Source organism: Chiloscyllium punctatum, chromosome 7 (assembly GCF_047496795.1).
Source record: "Chiloscyllium punctatum isolate Juve2018m chromosome 7, sChiPun1.3, whole genome shotgun sequence".
NCBI classification, from domain to species: Eukaryota; Metazoa; Chordata; class Chondrichthyes; order Orectolobiformes; family Hemiscylliidae; genus Chiloscyllium; species Chiloscyllium punctatum.
In genome coordinates, this window is record NC_092745.1 from 119,977,682 (window position 1) to 119,999,321 (window position 21,640).

At 43.8% G+C, this 21,640-nt stretch overlaps 1 protein-coding gene across 1 annotated transcript in view; it reads left to right on the forward strand.

Annotated features, from left to right (window-relative positions):
• Window positions 1-3,930: 3,930 nt before the first annotated feature.
• The window catches only part of LOC140480094 (uncharacterized), a 265,170-nt gene continuing 247,460 nt past the window's right edge, over window positions 3,931-21,640 (forward strand). Inside the window, exon 1 of the mRNA XM_072574734.1 lies at window positions 3,931-4,389. Within this exon, the coding sequence (XP_072430835.1) occupies window positions 4,323-4,389 (67 nt within the window). The 5' untranslated portion in view covers window positions 3,931-4,322. The remainder of the gene's footprint in view (window positions 4,390-21,640) is intronic.

Sequence of the window (21,640 nt, forward strand, 5' to 3'; positions counted from 1 at the left end):
GATGTCTATAGATTCCTGGATCACTGGATATTTCTGGGGAATCTAGCACCTGTATGAGTCTGAAGGGGTTGTACTGAACAGAAATGTAACCAACTTCCTTGTTAGGGTGGAAGGGTTGCTTGCGCTGTTGATGGGGATTGAAACTGGACAGTGGGATGCAGAGTGGATGCACAATAGTGGGTGATGCACAGACCAGCATAAAATAAAAGCCAAGTCAGCCTGGCAGGCAGACTGTGCGTGGTCAACAACAGCAACAAAAACAGAAATTGCTGAGAAAACACAGCAAGTCCGGCATCATTTGTGGAGAGAAATCAGAGTTAATGTTTCTTCAGAACTGATGGTATTTGGGAAAAAGTTTTTTTTTGTGCAGAAGATAGGGTGGGGAGAGGAGGATAAGGAGTAAACAATAGATAGAGAGACAGTCTAAATTGGACGGACAAAGAGTGGATAATGGTTAGCCTGGGAGAATGAATAGCTGTTAATGGGGTCCAAAAGAATTGCAGATGCTAGAAATCAGAAACAAAAACTGAAATTGATGGAATAGTTCAGCAGTTCTAGCAGCAACTGTGGAGAAAAATCAGTGTTAACGTTTCGGGTCGAGAGACACTTCCTCAGAACTGATTGGACAAGCCAGCAGACCCAGCTGATGCTGCCATGGGAGGCTAGGGAAGGGATCGCAGGGGCCATGATATCAATTTTCCAAATCCACTCTGGCCACTGGAGCAGTGTCAGACAACTGGAGGACAGCAAATGCGATTCAGGAAGGGGTCGCAAGGGAGTGCAGAGACAAACCAGGGAACCAGGGGCAGGCAAGTTTAACATCGATAGTTGGGGACACAAGAGATAATTTAGATAAATGTGAAATGCTGCATTTCAGAAAAACAAATCAGGGCACACCTTTACATAAATGTGAGGTGTTGCACTTTGGAAAAGCAAATCTTAGCAGGACTTATACACTTAATGGTTAGGTCCTCAGTACTGTTGCTGAACAAAGAGACCTTGGAGTGCAGGCTCATAGTTCCTTCAAAATAGAGTCACAGGTGGATAGGATAGTGAAGGAGGTGTTTAGTATGTTTTTCTCTATTGGTCAGAGCATTGAATATAGGAGTTGGGAGGTCGTGTTGTAACTGTACAGAACATTAGTGAGGCCATTTTTGGAATACAGTGTGCTATTCATTCTCCCAGGCTAACCATTACCCACGCTTTGTCCGTCCAATTTGGACTGTAGGAAGGATGCTGTGAAACTTGAAAGGATTCAGAATAGATTTACCAAGATGTTGCCAGGGTTGGAGGGTTTGAGCTACAGGGAGAGGCTGAGTAAGCTGGGGCTATTTTCCCTGGAGCTTCAGAGGCTGAGGAGTGACCTCACAGAGGTTTATAAAATCATGAGGGGCATGGATTGGATAAATAGACAAGGTCTTTTCCCTGGGGTGGGGGAGTCCAGAACGAGAGGGCATACATTTAGGATGAGAGGGGAAAGATATAAACGGGACCTAAGGGGAAAGCTTTTCATTCAACGTTTGGTGTGTGTATGGAATGAGCTGCCAGAGGAAGTGGTACAATTACAACATTTAAAAAGCATCTGGATGGGCATGGGAAGAAGAAGGATTTAGAGGGATATGGGCCAACTGCTGGCAAATGGGACTAGATTAATTTAGGATATCTGGTCGGCATAGACAAGTTAAACCGAAGAGTCTGTTTCCGTGCTGTACATAAATCACACAAAAAATTGCTAATGTGGCAAATAGAGAGGAGGCAAATGTTTGATAATAGGACAATATAGGTGGGCTGGTCAGATGGGCTGAACAAGTGGAAGTTAATCTTCAAAAGTGTTAGATGATCCACTTTGTGAGAACTATCAAGGCAAGGGAGTAACAATAATTGTAGGACCTGAGCAGCAGAAGGAACTTGATGGCCATTGAAATAACTACACAGAGGCTGGTATCCCATCACCAAGTCACCCTTTATTTACTAGTCCATAGTACACTGGCTCTGGCCAGCCAGCTCAGAGTCACTCCTGTCTCGCTTAGAAGAGGCATGTAGCTGGCATTGGCATTGCTACTGCCATTTCAAGCATGTCAACAGTTCTTGAAGGCACCTGGGCAGTTGGATAAATAGGTCAAGAAGGCATATTTATTCGTTGAGGAATTAAATAGTTGAGGAATTGAAAGTGTGAGCAGCTAGCAATGAAATTAAACAGATCCACAAATAATCTGTGGATTGTGACCTTAACAATGAGCAAATTGGCAAGATGTTACGAGGAGGTTGCAGTAGAGCTGTGTCTCACATTAGCTAGGCCCCAGCTGGGGTATTGTGTGAAGCTCTGGTCATCATGTCACAGGAAGCGTGTGATTGTATTCGAGACAGTGTGGAGGAGATTCACCAGGACATTGTCTGTGCTAGAGCGATTCCTGAATGAAGGAAGATTAGATAGGCCGCGGTCATTTTCCTCAGAGTTTAGAAAGTTGAGGGAGCAGGAGACTGAAATATACAAAATTCTGAGGGCCATATGTCGGGTCGATAGGAAGAAACATTTCCCTTGATCGAGGGATCAATAACCAGTGGGCATAGATTTAAGGTAAAGGGGAGGAAGTTTAAAAAAGGTTTAAGGAATTTTTTTCTTTTCACCCAGAGAGTGGTAGACATTTGGGACTCATTGTAGTTAGAGACAAAAAAACTGCAGTTGCTGGAGTAGATGGGCAGGAGACTGGTAGAACACAGCAAGCCAGGCAGCATCAGGAAATGGAGAAGTCAACATTTCAGGCATGACCTTTCTTCAGGGTCATCGTGACTGAAACTGTCACAACATTTAAGAGGTATTTAAATGATGATTGCTTGAAGCAACACAACATACACAGGTCAAGTGCTGGATAATGGGACAAGAGTAGAAAGGTACTTGGTGACCAGAATGGATACAGTGGGCCAAAGGGCCTCTTCCTGAGCTGTAACACTCTGTATTATTTTGACATCAAAGTGCATCATGGCATCTATGAGAATTTTCTGAACACAATTATTTTAAACCATGCAGCCATGTAAAAGAAAACAAAGTACTCTTCTATACTCCAACTCCAACATTCTCTTATTTCCCACACAGGAAGGGAATTCTAGCATCCAGGATGGGCAATAAATGCTGGCTCAACCAACTAAGCCCACATGCCATGACTGAGTAAAATAAATCATATTTGCTCTTCAGAATGCATCGACAGGATGTGTGTGTTTTTCCTGAAGTTTTCACTTCTAATTAAGAAATGTAATTAATTAGATCTTGCCACAGTTTTCTTTCCCAGCTGTTAACCGTAAAAAAAAAATGTTAGTTCAGATTGCACAAGGTTATTTTAAAGGCTTGGCAGTGATTTTTAGGGGGAAGGGGACTGCGTGGATGGTCCAAATATAGCCATTTTTTCGGTTGGAATTAGGAGAAAAATTGGTGCTTTTACTCCAAGATAACACAATCCCACTAAAACTGAAACTAAATAAACACTCTACTTTTTAATATCCTCCAGAACTTTTAATATAAACACCAAAAATGATAAACCCAACTCTCAAACTGGTGCAAAAAGAGCCAGACGCAAATCGAAACCATTTGCTGCCTGTGTGACGTCAAATTTTCATTATTATTGTTTTCCCAAAAGCCACATGCTTTATAATCAGCGTGCCCTTCCCTTGTTTATAATGTCACAGGCAATGAATTGCAGATGTTCAGTACGACACTGAGTAAAATCCGAAAGGATTGAACAAGCAACTTAATACAAAATCCCGACGGCAACAAAACAAGTAACTCAGTGTGTTGGGTGCTTTATTTTCCAAGGCAGCTGCTTAGAGTATCAATCTGTCAGGCATTGATGTAGACAGCTCAAATGGGCCCTGATTGTGAAGCCCACATTTTAAAACTACAGAATATCCTGTTTTCTTCACCCGGACCAGCTGATTAGTCAGGGACTGTCAAACTTCCTGTCAAAACAATTAACTGCCTCAGCTGGAGTTTTCTTTCTTGACGAATGTCTCCAGTCATGTTTTTTTTGTTTCAGTTCTGAATGACAATGTTAACATAGATTGGAGTCTGCTGTTTCATTCTCCCTCACCATCGCCACCCTCCCACCCCCCCCCCAACTCCTCAACACCTTCCCTCCTCCCCACCTCACTCCAATCTGCCCTCTGGATTGGAAAGCCCTGCTGCTCTTCTGGCATTATGCCCTTCAGCAGTGTTTCCAGGGTGTGATCTGGTTCAACTCAGTTTACAGAAGAGACTTTTCAACAAAAAAAAAGACAAAACATTTCGTGACACGCCAAGCACTCAAGAGCAGGGAAGAGAACTGTCAAGAATGGAGAAGAGCAATAGAACTCAGGATTCCACTAGTAGCAGCACTGAGCTACCAGTGACAATTCCAGGTATTATTCTATTATTGCATTACTCTTAATAGATTTGCCATCTGTTTTGCTTTCAACAAGTGACTGCGCTTGGATTGCTCAGGAATGTTTTACCAGTGTACCACACAGGCTAGGGACAGTTGTGAGTTTGAATTGTGGTCTGTCTAATTGGCAGTTTACATTGGCATTGGGAACAAATGCCTCTGTACCAGGGAAGAGATAGCTGCCACCCAGTGTTTTCATCCCAAAGCTTCTGTAATGAAAGCCCCTCAAAGTGAAAATTGGTCTGTTACCATTATCAATTAACCTTCTTGTATTCAGTGTGAACAGCGCAGTGACAAAGTATCTCGCCTTTGGTACCCCTTTCCTAAAACCGTCATCTCTCTCTGTTACTTTATGTTGCAAGTTAGGATCGACTATTTTGACCAACTTGTCAATCGGCCATCCTCATGTGTCCTTATGTGTTGTGGTATTTTGCCCAATAGTGTACTTGTGAAGAGACTTGAGATGCTTTATCAAATTAGAAGTGCTATACAAATGAATATCATTGTTGTACCAGAAGGGGACTGACTCTCAGTTAAGTGCACCTCAGCACAGACTAAACAGGAAGCAGGGATGCAAAGAAAATGAAAAGATTAAATAAAACTATTTCGAAGGCAGATTTTATCTGTAGTTTGTTCCAAAGATCATTTTACAGAGTTGTGGTTCGTGAGCAATGACTCAGCAGGTTTATAAAATAATATGCTGACTCAGTGTGATAGGCAATTTCAGAAAATTAAGTCTGTCTTCTGTGAAGTCTAATTAAAACGTAAATTGTTGTCAATTGGCAGTGAAAAATGAACAGAGTTTCTTCACAACTGGTGTACCCACAGAACATCTAAGGGAACATTCTTTGTCAAAGACCGTTGGCAAATACAGGACGTGATGATGTAAATCACATGGAAATGTCTCATTGACTTAATTGCAATTTCTTCCAGTTGCTCCCTCAAGTCTGAAGATTCTTTTCCACCCTACATCTTTCAATCTTTATGCATTTATCTCATTATTCCGTTTATGAGATTGTTTTGTATTGTCAGATGTGGCAATCACTCGCTAATGAGTATGATTGTCTTCCTAGGAAATTCCATGTCACTGGTCCTGGGTTCTGTGTGTTCTTGTGTGGCTGATGAGCCCAATCCTACAGCTGCATTCCTCTATTGACAGACATCTCTTAATGTGGGAATGTTGTTGCATATTAGCAGAATGAAGATCTTTGACAGAAGGTAGATCCATTTCCAGTGGCAAGGAAACCTTGACGATCTTATCTTATTCACTTATGGAAGATGGGCACTGGTGGCTGGACCAGCATTTATTGCCCACCTCTAGATGCCCCTGAGAAGGTGGTGGTGAGCTGCCTTCTTGAACTGCTACAGCCCACGTTGTGTAGGTAAACATACAATGCCAAGATGGCAGGAATTCCAGGATCTTGTCCCAGCGACGGTGAAGGAACAGCAATATAATTCAGAGTAGTGAGGGGAGATTGCAAGTGGTGGTGTTCCCATGTATCTGCTGCCCTTCTCCTTCGAGATGGAAGTGTTGTGGATTTAGTGGATGCTGACTAAGGATCTTTGGTGAATTTCTGCGTCTTGTAGATAGTACACACTACTCATTGGTGGAGGGAGTCAGTGCTTCTGAAAGTGATGCCTGTCAAAGGAGCTGCTTCATCCTGGATGGTGTCAAGCTTCTTGTGTGTTGTTGGGGCTGCACTCATCCAGGCAAGTGGGAAATATTCCATTACACTCCTGACTTGTGCCTTGTGGATAGGCTCTAGGGATTCAAGAGGTGAGTTACTCACTGCAGAGTTCTTAGCATCTGACCTGCTCTTTCAGTCACTATGTTGATGTGGCAAGTCCAATTGAGTTTCTGATCAATGGTAAATTCCAGGAAGTTGTTAGCAGGGTTTCGGTAATGGTAATGCCATTGAATGCCAAGGGATAGTGGTTAGATTGTGCCTTATTGGAGATGGTCATTGCCTGGCATTTGTGAGATGCAAATGTTGTTTGCCACTTGTCAGCCCAAGCCTGGATATTGTCCAGGATCTGCTGCATTTAAACATGGATGACTGCAGTATCTGAGGAATCATGAATGGTACTGCACTTAGACTGAGGATTTCCCAACAACCCTCATTGACTGTCACAGATATTATTATCACACAAATGTCTTTTGCTTGGATCGCCGTTAGGGAGTCATAGAGATGTATAGCACAGAAACAGACCCTTCGGTCCAACTCATCCATGCCGACCAGATATCGCAACCCAATCTAGTCCCACCTGCCAGCACCTGACCCATATCCCTATCAACCCTGCCTATTTATATATTCATCCAGATGCCTTTTAAGTGTTGCAATTGTACCAGCCTACACCAATTCCTCATTCTGTACATGCACCACTTCTGCGTGAAAATGTTGCCACTTAGGTCTCTTTTATATCTTTCCCCTCTCACCCCTAAACTTATGCCCTCTAGTTCTGGATTCCCCCACCCCAGGGAAAATACCTTATCTATTTACCCTATCCATGCCTGCCATGATTTTATAAACCTCTATAAGGTCACCCCTCAGCTTCCAACCTTCCAGTGAAAACAGCCCTCGCCTATTCACCCTCTCACTATAGTTCAAATCCTCCAACCTTGGCAACGTCTTTGTAAATCTTTTCTGAACCCTTTAAAGTTTCACAATATCTTTTTGATAGGAGGGAGACCAGAATTGCACGCAATATTCCAAAGGTGGCCGAACCAATGTCCTGTACAGCTGCAACATGACCTCCCAACTCCTGTACCCAATACTCTGACCAATAAAGGAAAGCAGACCAAACGCCTTCTTCACTCTCCTATCTACCTGCGACTCTGCTTTGAAGGAGCTATGAACCTGCACTCCAAGGTCTCTTTGTTCAGCAACACTCCCTCGGACCTTACCATTAAGTGTTTAAATCCTGCTAAGATTTGCTTTCCCAAAATGCAGCACCTTGCATTTATCTGAATTAAACGCCATCTGCCACTTGTCAGCCCATTGGCCCATCTGGTCCAGATCCTGTTGTAATCTGAGCTAACCCTCTTCGCTGTCCACTACACATCCAATTTGGTGTCATCTGCAAACTTACTAACTGTACCTCTTATGCTCGCATCCAAATCATTTATGTAAATAACAAAAGGTAGAGGGCCTAGCACCAATTCTTGTGGCACTCCACTGGTCACAGGCCTCCAGTTTGAAAAACAACCCTCCACCACCACCCTCTGTCTTCTACCTTTGAGCCAGTTCTGTATCCAAATGGCTAGTTCTCCCTGTATCCCATGAGATCTAACCTTGCTAATCAGTCTCCCATGAGGAACCTTGTTGAATGCCTTAATGAAGTCCATATAGATCACATCTACCACTCTGCCCTCATCAATCTTCTTTGTTACTTCTTCAAAAAACTCAATCAAGTTTGTGAGACATGATTTCCCATGCACAAAGCCATGTTGACTATCCCTAATCAGTCCTTGCCTTTCCAAATACATGTACATCCTGTCCCTCAGGATTCCCTCCAACAATCTGCCCACCACTGAGGTCAGGCTCACTGGTCTATAGTTCCTTGGCTTGTCCTTACTACCCTTCTTAAACAGTGGCACCACGTTTGCCAAACTCCAGTCTTCCAGTACCTCACCTGTGACTAAAAAATGATACAAATATCTCAGCAAGAGGCCCACCAATCACTTCCCTAGCTTCCCACAGAGTTCTAGGGTACACCTGATCAGGTCCTGGGGATTTACCCACTTTTATGCATTTCAAGACGTCCAGCACTTCCTTCTCTGTAATATGGACATTTTTAAAGATGTCACCATCTTTTTCCCTACATTCTATATCTTCCATATCCTTTTCCACAGTGAATAATGATGCAAAATACTCGTTTAATATCTCCCCCATCTCCAAAGGCTCCACACAAACGCCGCTTTGCTGATCTTTGAGTGGTCCTATTCTCTCCCTAGTTCCCTTTTGTCCTTAAAGTATTTGTAAAAACCCTTTGGATTCTCCTTAACTCCATTTGCCAAAGCTATCTCATGTCCCCGTTTTTGCCCTTCTGAGCTCCTTCTTAAGTTTCACTCCTACTGCCTTTATACTCTTGTAAGGATTCACTCAATCTATCCTGTCTATACCTTACATATGCTCCTTTCATTTTCCTAAACAAACCCGCAATTTCTTTAGTCATCCAGCATCGCCGTTGAGGACTTGTTTTGGATTGTGCTTTGTCTGTCTCCTCCCTTCAGGCCTAATTGTCATGGATGACCCTGCCAGGAGTTGAGAATTCCTAATGGCAGCACTCTTGGGATCAATGGAACACTCAAGCCTCTCCAGCAAGGTGGCAACCAATGGAGACAGTTGCTTTGTATATTACATTGAATACGAAATAAGGTAATATATTGGAAACAGTCCAACTGGTCCATGCTTGCTGTCAATCTTCTTCTTCCCAACTCTCATCTCATCACATTAGCAAGGTATCCTCAGCTTGCTCCCCACGTGTTAATATCGCTTTCCCACAAATGTGCCTTGCTCTGGTCATTTTAACCAGTCTCCGGTGAAAAGAAATTCCTGACTTCTCCATTCAATTTATTATTGTCCACCTGTGGCCTGTATTCCGGCCTCGCCCCTAAGTGGAAACCTTTTCTCTTTGTCAACCTGACCAAACCCTTTTACAATCTTAAAGGTCACTGTCAGGTTACCTTCAGTCTTCTGAAAGCAAAATACTGCAAGTGTTGGAAATATGAGATAACAACAGAGCGTTTGCTGGAGAAACTCAGCGGGTGTGGCAGCATCTGTGGACAGAGAGAGACAGAAGCAGCATTTTGAGTCCAATATGTAGCTTCAGTTCCCAGCTACCCACGGTACACCTTATCTCCCTTGTCAATATATCCTTCAGTCTTTTATGTTCTCGAGAAGAAAGCCCCAGCCTCTCCACTGGTTACTCATGATATTATCCTTGCAAATCTCTTTAAATGAATTTAGTTTTTTAGTTAAGTGGAATAATGTAAGATTCTTGACAGACTACTGAGAATGCAGAAGAAACCAGAATTCTCTGTGAATCCAGTTACACATTTGGAGCTTGATGTTATCTTCAATAAACATTCCTCAGAACCAAACCTTTTGGTTTCATGCAATGATTTGAGCAGTCTGCTCATACAACACAAAACCGACAGGATCCTGTGACAACTGGAAGATGTTTCTGTCAGTAGGAGGAGACTAGGATCACTTGCACAGCCTCAGAGTGAAGGGACAACCCTCTAGTACTGAGACGAGGAGCAATTTCTTCAGCCAGAGGGTGGTCAATCTGTCGAACTCATTGCTGCAGAGGGCTGTGGTGGCCAAGCCATTGTGTGTATTTAAGACAGAGATAGATAGGTTCTTGATTAGTAAGAGAATAAAGGTTGCAGGAAGAAGGCAGGAGAATAGGATTAAGAAACCTATCAGCCACGATCAAACGGCAAAGTTGACTCCGGGGTTGAATGCCCTAACTCTACTCTGATACCTTACAGTCTGAGTGTTTCCTTTTGTATGATCCACTCAGCCGAGGTCTTGCATTTTGGTGTACTCCCTAAAGATTCCAGTACATTCAGGGAGTTTCTTAGTCAACATTAGAGAAATTGATTGAACAAACATATAAATTCGAAGCAGGAGTAGCCCTTTTGGCCCTTGAACCTGTTTTGTCATTCGCCATGATCATGGCTGATCTATCGACGGTTTCAACTCCATTTCCCCACCTACCCCGATACATTTTGACTCCCTTGTCAATTAAGAAATTATTTATCTCTGTTTTGGAAATATGTAATGTCTTGCATGCTCCAGACTCCAGGAAAACAGAGGGAAAATAATGTCTGTCATTTTTAAACTGTGTCCCCTGGTTCTAGTCTCCCCTGAAGGAAGACACTTTATTTCAGCAACCATCTTATCAGGGCCCCTCAGGATCTTGTGAGTTTCAATTAGATCGCTCATCTTTCTTCGAAACTCCAACGGATTCCGATCTTTTTCATAAGATAACTCCCACATCACAAGAAGCAGTCATAGAGTTACACAGCAAGGAAACAGTCCCTTCAGTCTGACTTGTCCATGTCGACCAGATATCCTCGCCTAATCTAGTCCCATTTGCCAGCACTTTGCCCAAATCCCTCTAAACCCTTCCTACATGCGTGAACTTTCTCGGAGCTGCATCCAAAGAAATACCTAAGGAAAAGAAAGCTGTACTCCCGCTGTGATCTCACCAAGGTCTGTACAGCTGGAGCATAACATCCAGACTTTTGAATTCCATTTCTCTATCTTTCCTTATCACTTGATGAATTGCAGACTGTGATTCATATACTAGGATACCCAGATCCCTCTGTACATCAGAGTTCTACAATCTCTCTAATAGTACGTTACTTTCTTTTTATTCTTTGCGCCAAAGTGGAAGACTAATCATTAATTATATAATCAGTCCGGTCCTCAGTTAAATTTGGCTGGATATGGAATATGGAAGAATCTTATCACCAGACTGAGGCCTCTCAGGGCTCCTAGCAACACTAGCAGATTAAAGGCAATCAGGAACCATGAGCAGGACGGTGTGGGTCCCATGGGTGATAGCAGCCTGGATTAGCTGTTGTTGCCCCCTGTTTGTGCAGTTACATCATCTGTGGAACCAAATAGGGATCTGCACTACACACTGTCTGATTTTACCCACTAAAAGACCAACAAAGTCCTCTTAATAACATAGGACCAAGATTTCCAACAGGAATAGAGGCCTATCCCACATGAATCAATTGTAAACTTTAGACACTTTCAAGGCAGAGATGTTGCATTGCCAGTGATAATGGGGCATTAAGGTTATATATATATGCAATATGCATAGGTTTTATAGATAAATAGGTTATATATATATAAACTCATATATTCATGTTGGATGGAGATAGTGAGCATTGGCTGTGCTCGCATTACTTACATACTTTTCACCAAGTTGCTAGATTAGTGTTGGGATGAAATGTTTTGATGAAGGCTTGTGTAATTGTCCTTTCTAATTAATGAGTCATATCTACAGGAGAATGATGTGGCAGATTCATGAGCAATTAATTTAAATCTGCAAAGAAAAGCACATAACAAGGATTGTTATTAATTCACAAATTACTTGGCTAGTTCACTCTGGACTAGAGGATGTAAATGAGCTCCAGTTTCTTCTCCATCCTCCAGCCAACATCCTGGGGGGTAGCACACGTGGATCTTGGGTGAGGGCTTCACCAAGATTCTGTCTGTTAGCACACAACCTGCAAACTCTCCCAGTCCACACATGTATGTGAGGAAGGACCACACTTGTTCAGTTCTCCTTCAGGCATTGGATGATATATTTTCAGGAGGAATTCCATAAAGTGCAAGACAGGAAGAGTGAAATGAGATAAAACAGACAAAAATAAAAGTATAAGGGGCAAAATCAAAACAAATTGGGGCGACGTGGTGGCAGAGTGGTTAGCCCCGCTGCCTCACAGCGCCAGGGACCTGGGTTTGATTCCAGACTGAGGCAACTGTCTGTTCGGAGTTTGTACGTTCTCTTTGTGTCTGTGTGGGTTTCCTCCGGGTGCTCTGGTTTCCTCCCACAGTCCAAAGATATGCAGTTTAGGTGAATTGGCTGTACTAAATTACCTACAGCGTCCAGAGGTGTGCAGGCTAGATGGATTAGCCATGTGAAATACAGGGTTACAGGGATAGAGTTGGGGTGGGGGGAAGGTGGGATGGTCATGCAGACCCAATGGACTGAATGGCCTCTTTCTACACTGTAGGGATTCTATTGAAATATTCCACAGAGGTTTTCTAGGTATTCGAGGGATAAGGCTATGAAAAGTTACCATTTATAGGCTGTAATGTCTATATAAGCTCATTTGGCAAGCCAAGGATATGATCACTTGAGTTGTGTGGAAATTGCCAGTTCTGAAAAGAGTAATATCAGACTCAAAAACCTAACTCTGTTTCTCACTGCACAGATGCTGCAAGATCTGTTGAGTTTCTCCAGCATCTGCAGCATTTTGCTTTTTGATGATTGTTTGATTTATTGTTGGAATATGTGCCGTGTTACAATGAAACGTGTTGTTTTGTGTGCTCTCCAGACAGATCAGATCAAACAAAGTGCATCAGGGGAGCAAAACAGAGTGCAGAGTACAGTGTTAAGGCTGCAGAGAAGGTGCAGAGAAAGAGAGAGATCAGAATTAACATTTGAGAGGTCCACTCAAAAATCTGATAAGAGTGGGGAAGAAGCTGTTCTTGAATCTATTTGTACATGTATTCAAACGTTTATATTTTTGGGTGGTTGTGGAATCTTGTGTTCAGAATGACCACTGACTGGGTGGCATATTGGAATCACTGCACTTCAAAGTGACTGATTGGCTGTCAAGAGTTCTCTTTCCTTTGGTGAAGGTTAGATTTGTCACTCATGTGAAGTTGAAGTTTTGCTGCCCAACTCTACTTAGCCACATTGCCAGGGGGTCAGGTATGTTCACTTGGCCGGGACGGCTGGCTTTTGATGCACAGTGATGCCAACAGTGTAAATCAGATTCCTATGATGACTGAGATCACTATTAAAGCCCTGCCTTCCCACCATCACCACCGCCCCCCCCCCCCCCAACCCTTGCCTGAGGTGTGGTGATTCGCAGATTAAATTGAGCACCAGTCATTTCTCTCTGTGCCTTCAATAGCAGCTTTCACTTTTACTTCAGCATCAGAAAATCCTGGCTTTATCAGACACTTGTACGCATCAAGCTTTGCCAAGATTATAAGTCACCACATAGTATTTGAGGCAGCCAAAATATTTTACTTTGTCTGCTGCACATCCCTAATTTTCTTCACTCTATAATGCCAGGGTCACAAGCTCTGGAATTCCCCCTTCTGTCTCTCCACCTTGCTATCCTCCTTTAAGTGGCTTCTTAAAAGCTGAGTCAAAAATTTAGCTTTTAGTCTTCTGTCTCTACACCTCCTCAGTGTTGGATTGTATCTGGTTACATTTCTGTGAAGAGCTGTGACACATTTGACGATGTTAAATTTGCTCTCTGAATGTGCAAGTTGTTGTTGTTTCAGATGGTCTCCTGCTGAGCTACCTGCCCTCTGGACCATTATGGTTTTGAAGGCAGCACATAAATCCACTACGCCACATGTTTGACACAGCTCCCATTGAAAAGTAGCAGTGTTGGAGGACTTTTTTATTCAGTCATTGTAAACAGCTACAGATTAACCTAAGCCAACCTTGGCATCACATTTGATCTGAGGTCAGCTTCATTCCTCATTCGAATGCCATCCCCAAAACCACCAATTTCCATCTCTGTAGCAATGGTGACCATCCCCCGTTCTAGCTTCTCTGTTGTGGAAACTCTCATTCAAAGACAAAAAAAACCCTGCAGACACTGGAATCCAAGGTAGACAAGCAGGAGGCTGGAAGAATACCGCAAGCCAGGCAGCATCAAGAGGTTGAGAAGTGAACGTTTCAAGTATAACCTGTGTTCAGGAAACCTCCATTCAAGCTACAGCCTTGACTCCCAAGCCTCCTGACAGGAAACCCCTTCCTCATATTGCTCCTAACTTTATTCTGTTCTCTGTCCTTAATCATTATTGTATGTCACAATTTGTTTGTAAAGGTTGGTCCCCGAGAAAACAAACTGCTCTTTAAAGAACAATTCTCACAAGTTGGTTTACTTACGGTGGAATGACAGTGTTCACTCGGATGCTGTGCTTTTCCAGCACCATACTCTCGACTCTGATCTCCAGCATCTGCAGCCCTTATTTTCTCCCAGGGGCCATTATTATAGTCAGATCAGTGTGCTAGGAAAGGAAGGCCAAGGTTTTAAAACTGCAGTTGGTTAATTTCTAAATTTATGGCACAGTGGGGTTCAGAGGCAGAATTAAGAGGGGCATATGGAGGACAGGAAGAATGAAACTTTTCCCCTTTGTACAAGAATGAAAAACAAGGGGACATAGGTTTAAAGTAAAAGACAGGGGGTATAAGGCAGAGTCTTGATCGTCCAAAAGGTGGTGGGTATCTGGAAGTCACTGCCTGAAAGTGTCATAGAGGCAGGAACTGAGACAACATTTAAGATGCATTTGGATGTGCACTTGAAGTGCCATGACATACAAGGCTATGGGCCAAGTGCTGGGAAACGGGATTAGAACAGATTGGTGCTTGATGACTGGTGTGGACACAATGGGCTGAAGGTTCACTTCACCTGCAGTCCTCACTTTCTCCTCCTTGAAGATTCACTTACCATGCTGGAAAATTCTCCATCTCTAACCTGACAGCAAAGATGCAGCAACCCTTAACAGTTACCACATAGTAGGAGAAAGTGAGGTCTGCAGATGCTGGAGGTCAGAGTTAAACAGTGTGGTGCTGGAAGAGTACAGCAGGTCAGGCAGCATCCGCAGAGCAGGAGAATTAACGTTTCAGGCAAGAGCCCTTCATCCTAATGGAGGACTCTTGCCCAAAACGTCGATTCTCCTGCTCCTGGGATGCTTTTCCAGCACCACACTCTTGACAATTACCACACAGAGTCTAAGGGTGATATGAGTGGCCTGTGAGTGCAGAGGATATAGACAGAGTCTGCCACAGCAGATAGCCATCCTTCAAGAAGGAATGGAGCCGCCTGTAAGGCAAAAAAAATGGTTAGGACAAAAATTGGGCCCTTGAAGTCAGAAACAGGGGAATATATTACTGGGAACAAAGAAATGGCAGAGGAATTAAATGGGTACTTCAGATCTGTGTTCACTGGGGAAGACACAAGCAATCTCCCTGAGGTAACAGTGGCTGAAGGACCTGAACTTAAGGGAATTTATATTTGTCAGGATTTGGTGTTGGAAGACTGTTAGGTCTGAAGGTTGATAAGTCTCCGGGACCTGATGGCCTGCATCCCAGGGTACTGAAGGAGGTGGCTCGGGAAATCGTGGATGCACTGGTGATTATTTTCCAGAGTTCAATAGAATCGGGGCCGGTTCCTGAGGATTGGAGGGCGGCTAATGTTGTGCCACTTTTTAAGAAGGGTGGGCGGGAGAAAGCAGGAAATTATAGACCAGTTAGTCTGACCTCAGTGGTGGGAAAGATGCTGGAGTCTATTATAAAGGATGAAATTACGGCACATCTGGATAATAGTAACAGGATAGGACAGAGTCAGCATGGATGTATGAAGGGGAAATCATGCTTGACTAATCTTCTTGAATTTTTTGAGGATGTAACTCGGAAGATGGACGAGGGAGATCCAGTGGATATAGTGTACCTGGACTTTCAGAAAGCTTTTGATAAAGTCCCACACAAGAGGTTAGTGAGTAAAATTAGGGCGCACGGTATTGGGGGCAAAGTACTAGATTGGATAGAGAATTGGTTGGCTAATAGGAAACAAAGGGTAGTGATTAACGGCTCCATTTCGGAATGGCAGGCAGTGACCAGTGGGGTATTGCAGGGATCCGTGCTGGGACTGCAGCTTTTTACAATATATGTAAATGATATAGAAGATGGTATCAGCAATAACATTAGCAAATTTGCTGATGATACAAAGCTGGGTGGTAGGGTGAAATGTGATGAGGATGTTAGGAGATTACAGGGTGACCTGGACAAGTTAGGTGAGTGGGCAGATGCATGGCAGATGCAGTTTAATGTGGATAAATGTCTGGTTATCCACTTTGGTGGCAAGAACAGGAAGGCAGATTACTACCTCAATGGTATCAAATTAGGTAAAGGGGCTGTTCAGAGAGATCTGGGTGTTCTTGTCCACCAGTCAATGAAGGCAAGCATGCAGGTACAGCAGGTCGTGAAGAAGGCTAATAGCATGCTGGCCTTCATAACAAGAGGAATTGAGTATAGAAGCAAAGAGGTGCTTCTGCTGCTGTACAGGGCCCTGGTGAGACCACACCTGGAGTACTGTGTACAGTTCTGGTCTCCAAATTTGAGGAAAGACATTCTGGCTATTGAGGGAGTGCAGCGTAGGTTCACGAGGTCAATTCCTGGAATGGCAGGATTGCCTTACACGGAAAGACTGAAGCGACTGGGCTTGTATACCCTTGAGTTTAGAAGACTGAGAGGGGATCTGATTGAAACGTATAGGATTATGAAAGGATTGGACACTCTGGCAGGAGGAAACATATTTCCGCTGATGGGGGAGTGCCGAACCAGAGGACACTACTTAAAAATACGGGGTAGACCATTTAGGACAGAGATGAGGAGAAACTACTTCACCCAGAGAGTGGTGGCTGTGTGGAATGCTCTGCCTCAGAGGGCAGTGGAGGCCCAGTCTCTGGATTCATTTAAGAAAGAATTGGATAGAGCTCTTAAAGATAGTGGAGTCAAGGGTTATGGAGATAAGGCTGGAACAGGATACTGATTGGGAATGATCAGCCATGATCATATTGAATGGCGGTGCAGGCTCGAAGGGCTGAATGGCCTACTCCTGCATCTATTGTCTATTGTCTATTGTCTTCAAGCTCCACTATCTGAACTGTGCTTGTTTTGTGATAGTGTTCTCCCGAGTCTAAGGCACTGTTTACTGTACATATCCCATCATACATCCAACAACGATCCTGTAGCAGACCCAAACAGGAAGAGATAGGGGCCAGAAATGATTGTTTTCTTGCCACTGACTCCTCTCCCTTGCAATTATCTTCAGGCTGAACCAGCTTGTTCACAACCTTGATGTTAGAGTTGACCCTGAGATAAGCTTCCTAACACACTTCCACATTATCATTAAGACCCCCTATTGCCAATTCCGAAACATCAGCTGACTTTAACCTCTTGATCCTCCTGCCTTGGGAATGTTGATGCTCAGAGATTTTTAGGTTTTCTCCTACAAAGACCTGAGAAAATGAGCGTGCAGGTACAGCCAGCAATTAGGCAAGCGAACAGCTTAATTTCTGAGGTGTTGGATAATAAATCTTGCTCCAGTTGGTGAGACCATGCATGAGAACTGTGTGCAATTTTGGTCTCCATTTCCTTTTCAATCCATGAATGGGAAGTGGATCTTACTGGCTGGGTCAGCATTTATTGCCTGTCCCTAGTTGCCCTTGAGAAGGTGGTGGTAAGCAGCTTTCTTGAACTACTGCAGTCCTGCATTTGGTGTAGATACACCCACAGTGCAAGTAGGGAGAGAATTTCACAATGTTAAACCAGTGACATTGAACTAACAGCAGCATATTTCCAAGTCAGGATGGTGTGTGGCGTGGAGGGGACTTGGAGCTGCATTGCGGAACACCTTCACACTTTACCCATAGGAATGACCCTGACCTTCTAGTTGCTTGTCATTTCAATAAATTGCCTTCCTTTTATGTGAACATTTCTATTCAATGTGCAATGTTCTAACAAAACTCAACACAAGCAGTGGGAACAATGCAATGTTTTCCACTTCAGCACCATTAGCATCTATACAGCCTCTCGGACTCAATATTGAGTTCTACTACTTTGGATAAAGTCTAAGGGTGATATGAGTGGCCTGTGAGTGCAGAGGATATAGACAGAGTCTGCCACAGCAGATAGCCATCCTTCAAGAAGGAATGGAGCCACCTGTCTTCAAGCTCCACTATCTGAACTGTGCTTGTTTTGTGATAGTGTTCTCCGAGTCTAAGGCACTGTTTACTGTACATATCCCATCATACATCCAACAATGATCCTGTAGCAGACCCAAACAGGAAGAGATAGGGGCCAGAAATGATTGTTTTCTTGCCACTGACTCCTCTCCCTTGCAATTATCTTCAGGCTGAACCAGCTTGTTCACAACCAGGTTATAGTCCAACAGGTTTATTTGGAAGCATTAACCTTTGGAGCGCTGCTCCTTCATGAAGTGCTAGTGCTTCCAATTAAACCTGTTGGACTTTAACCTGGTATTGTGTGATTTTTAACTTTGTACACCTCAGTCCAACACTGGCATCTCCAAATCCTGACTATTTTGGATGAAGGAATCTATACTTCATTTTACTTATGTCCCCCACCCTCCCTGGTTGAGTCTTGTTTGTATCTTGTTAGCTTTGCTCTCAGCAGAGTGGAACATTTTCACCTTTTCACTCCTAACATTTACATCTATTTGACATCCCTAGCATTCCTTTCCCACCATAATCATTGGCTTTGTCTTTTGTTCTGGGCAAAACGTCACTCAATGAATAATCCAGAATTATTTATGTTCTGGTTTTGAATCACACCATGGCAGATAGTGAAATTTAAACTCAATTAAAACATTGGGAATAATGAGCTAACCTTAGGGGGAGGAGATGGCCTAATGGTATTCCAAGTAATGTCTGGGGACCTGGATTCAAATCCCAAATGGTGGAATTTGAATTCAATTTTAAAAAAACATCTGGAATTAAGAGTATAATGATGACCACGAATCCATTGCTGATTGTCAGAAAAAAAGAAATCTGGTTCACTAATGTCCTTTAGGGAAGGAAACTGCCATGCTTAGCTGGCCTGGCCTACATGTGACTCCATGCGGTTGACTCTTAACTAGCCTCTGGGAAATTATGGGCACTAAATGCTGGCCTAGCCAATGATGCACACATCTTGTGAATATTTTTTGAATGGCAATCCTGCAACCACTGCTTGTTCTTGTAAAAACCCCTCTTGTAGATATTCAGGAAGCGATCTGCTGCTCTTACCTCATCTGGCTTGTGTAAATCCAGACGCACAGCATTGCTGTTGACTCTTAACCGTCATTACATTACATCACTTACAGTGTAGAAACAGGCCCTTCGGCCCAACAAGTCCACACCGACCCGCCGAAGCGCAACCCACCCATACCCCTACGTTTACCCCTTACCTAACACTACAGGCAATTTAGCATGGCCAATTTACCTAACCTGCACATCTTTGTGACTGTGGGAGGAAACCGGAGCACCCGGAGGAAACCCACGCAGACACGGGGAGAACGTGCAAACTCCACACAATCAGTCGCCTGAGGTGGGGAATTGAACCCGGGTCTCTGGCGCTATGAGGCAGCAGTGCTAACCACTGTGCCACCGTGCCGCCCACAATTAGAGCTCCGGGCAATTAGAGATGATCAATAAATGCTAGCAGTGTCTACATCTGTGAAGGAATAAAACAAAAGGTGAATTCTGTTATGTACTTTATGTAAGGCATTTTAAAAATCGATACATCTAACAGCTACTGCACTAACTTAATGAACTTTCTGTTTTGCTTCTTGACAGACCTCAGTTGAGTGAGACACACAATTGAGTGAAAGCAAACAAAGAACTCCAAATGCTGGAAATTTGAAACAAAAATTGTGAACATTGCTGGAGAAGCTTGTAAGGTCTGGCAGCATCTGTGGAGAGAAAGCAGAGTTAACATTTCAGGTCCTGCGACCTTTCTTCAGAATTAAGTTTCTTCAGCAATTTCTGTTTTTGTTTCACAATTGAGTTAGATGGAACTCTTTTCCTTTCATAAATCCATGTTGGCTGACCTTTATTAATGCATGCTTCCACCGATGATGATTAATTTTATCCTTGACAATGCTCTCTAATGGTTTTCTCATCAATGGCTGGCCTGTAGTTACCCAGTTTATACCTTCCTTCTTCTTTGAGGAAGAATGTAAGATTTTCAATCTTCCAGTACTCTGAAACTGCTCACATTTCCAAGGAGAATTGAAAGATTGTGGCTCAAATTTCTGCTTTCTCTATTACTTTTGTTCTGCTGCAACTAGATGCGACCCATCTGAACTATGTGACTTTTGAGTGATGTTAACCCAGATAGCACCTTCTTTCTCTCTATTATATGAATGATTTGGATGTGGTTATAGGAGGTATGGTTAGTAAGTTTGCCAGACGTTATCAAAATTGGAGATGTGGTGGACAACGAAGAACATTACCTCAGTCCATAATGGGACCTTGATCAGATGGACCAATGTGGTGAGGAGAGGCAGATGGAGTTTAATTTAAGTAAATGTGAGGTGCTGCATTTTGGGAAAGCAAGTCAGGGTTGGACTGAAGCACTTAATGTCGAAAAGTGTGGAGCTGAAAAAGCTTAGCAGGTCAGGCACCATCCGAGGAGCAGGAAAGTCAATGTTTCGAGCATAAGCCCTTCATCAGGAATGTGGAGGCGGAAGGGGTCTGAGAGATAAAATGGGAGGGTAAGAGTGGGGCTGAGGGGAAGGTAGCTGGTAAGGCGATTGGTAGATGCTGGTGAGGGGTGATCATGATAGGTCGGTAGGGAGCGTGGAGTGGAAATGTTGGAAGGAAGATGGAAAATAGGAGAGTTCAAGAGAGTGGTACTGCTTTGAAGGGTTGGATTTGGGATGAGGTGAGGAGAGGGAAGATTTGGAAACTAGTGAAGTCAATGTTGATGCTGTGTAGTTGAAGGGTCCTAAGACAGAAGATGAGGCGTTCTTCCTCCAGTTGTTGGGTGGCTTGGATTTGGCAGTGGAGGAGGCCCACGACTTGCACGTCCTTGACATAGCGGGCACCTCCAATCTCATTATTCCCCAACCCTGCACTGTCCGGGTCTACCTCTTGCCGAAAATCCACAAACCCGACTGCCTCAGTGGACCCATTGTCTCTGCCTGCTCCTGCCCCACCAAACGTATCTCCTCATCCCTTGGTCCAGAAATTCCCCACATACATTTGGGACACCACCCATTCCCTCGACCTCCTCCATTACCTTTCTTTCCCTAGATCCCAATGTCTCATCTTCACCATGGATGTGCAGTCCCTATACACATCCATCCACCATGGTAAAGGCCACCACGCCCTCCATCTCTTCCTCTCCTGCCAACCTAACCCTCCACTGGCACACTCATTCAATTGACAAAACTGGTCTCCACCCTCAATAACTTCTCCTTCAAATCCTCCCACTTCCTTCAGACCAAAGGGGTAGCCATGTTTATCCACATGGGCCCCAGCTATGCCTGCCTCTTCATAGGATACGTGGAACAGTCCGTCTTCCTCAGTTACACTGGCAGCAACCCCCACCTGTTCCTCCACTACATTGATGACCATACCAGTGCCTCCTCGTGCTCCCAGGAAGAGGTTATACAGTCCAACAATTTCACAAACACTTTCCACCCTGACCTTAATTTCACCTGGGCCATCTCTGACACCTTCCTCCGCTCCTGGACCTCTCCATCTCTGTCTCCAGCAACTGACTCAACGTGGACATCTTCTTCAAATGCACTGACTCCCACAGCTACCAAGACTACAACTCCACCCACCCACCCTGTGTAAAAACTCTATTCCTTACTCCCAATTCCTCCACCCCAGCCATATCTGCTCCCAGATAGATCAGTTGCACCATGGAACATCCCA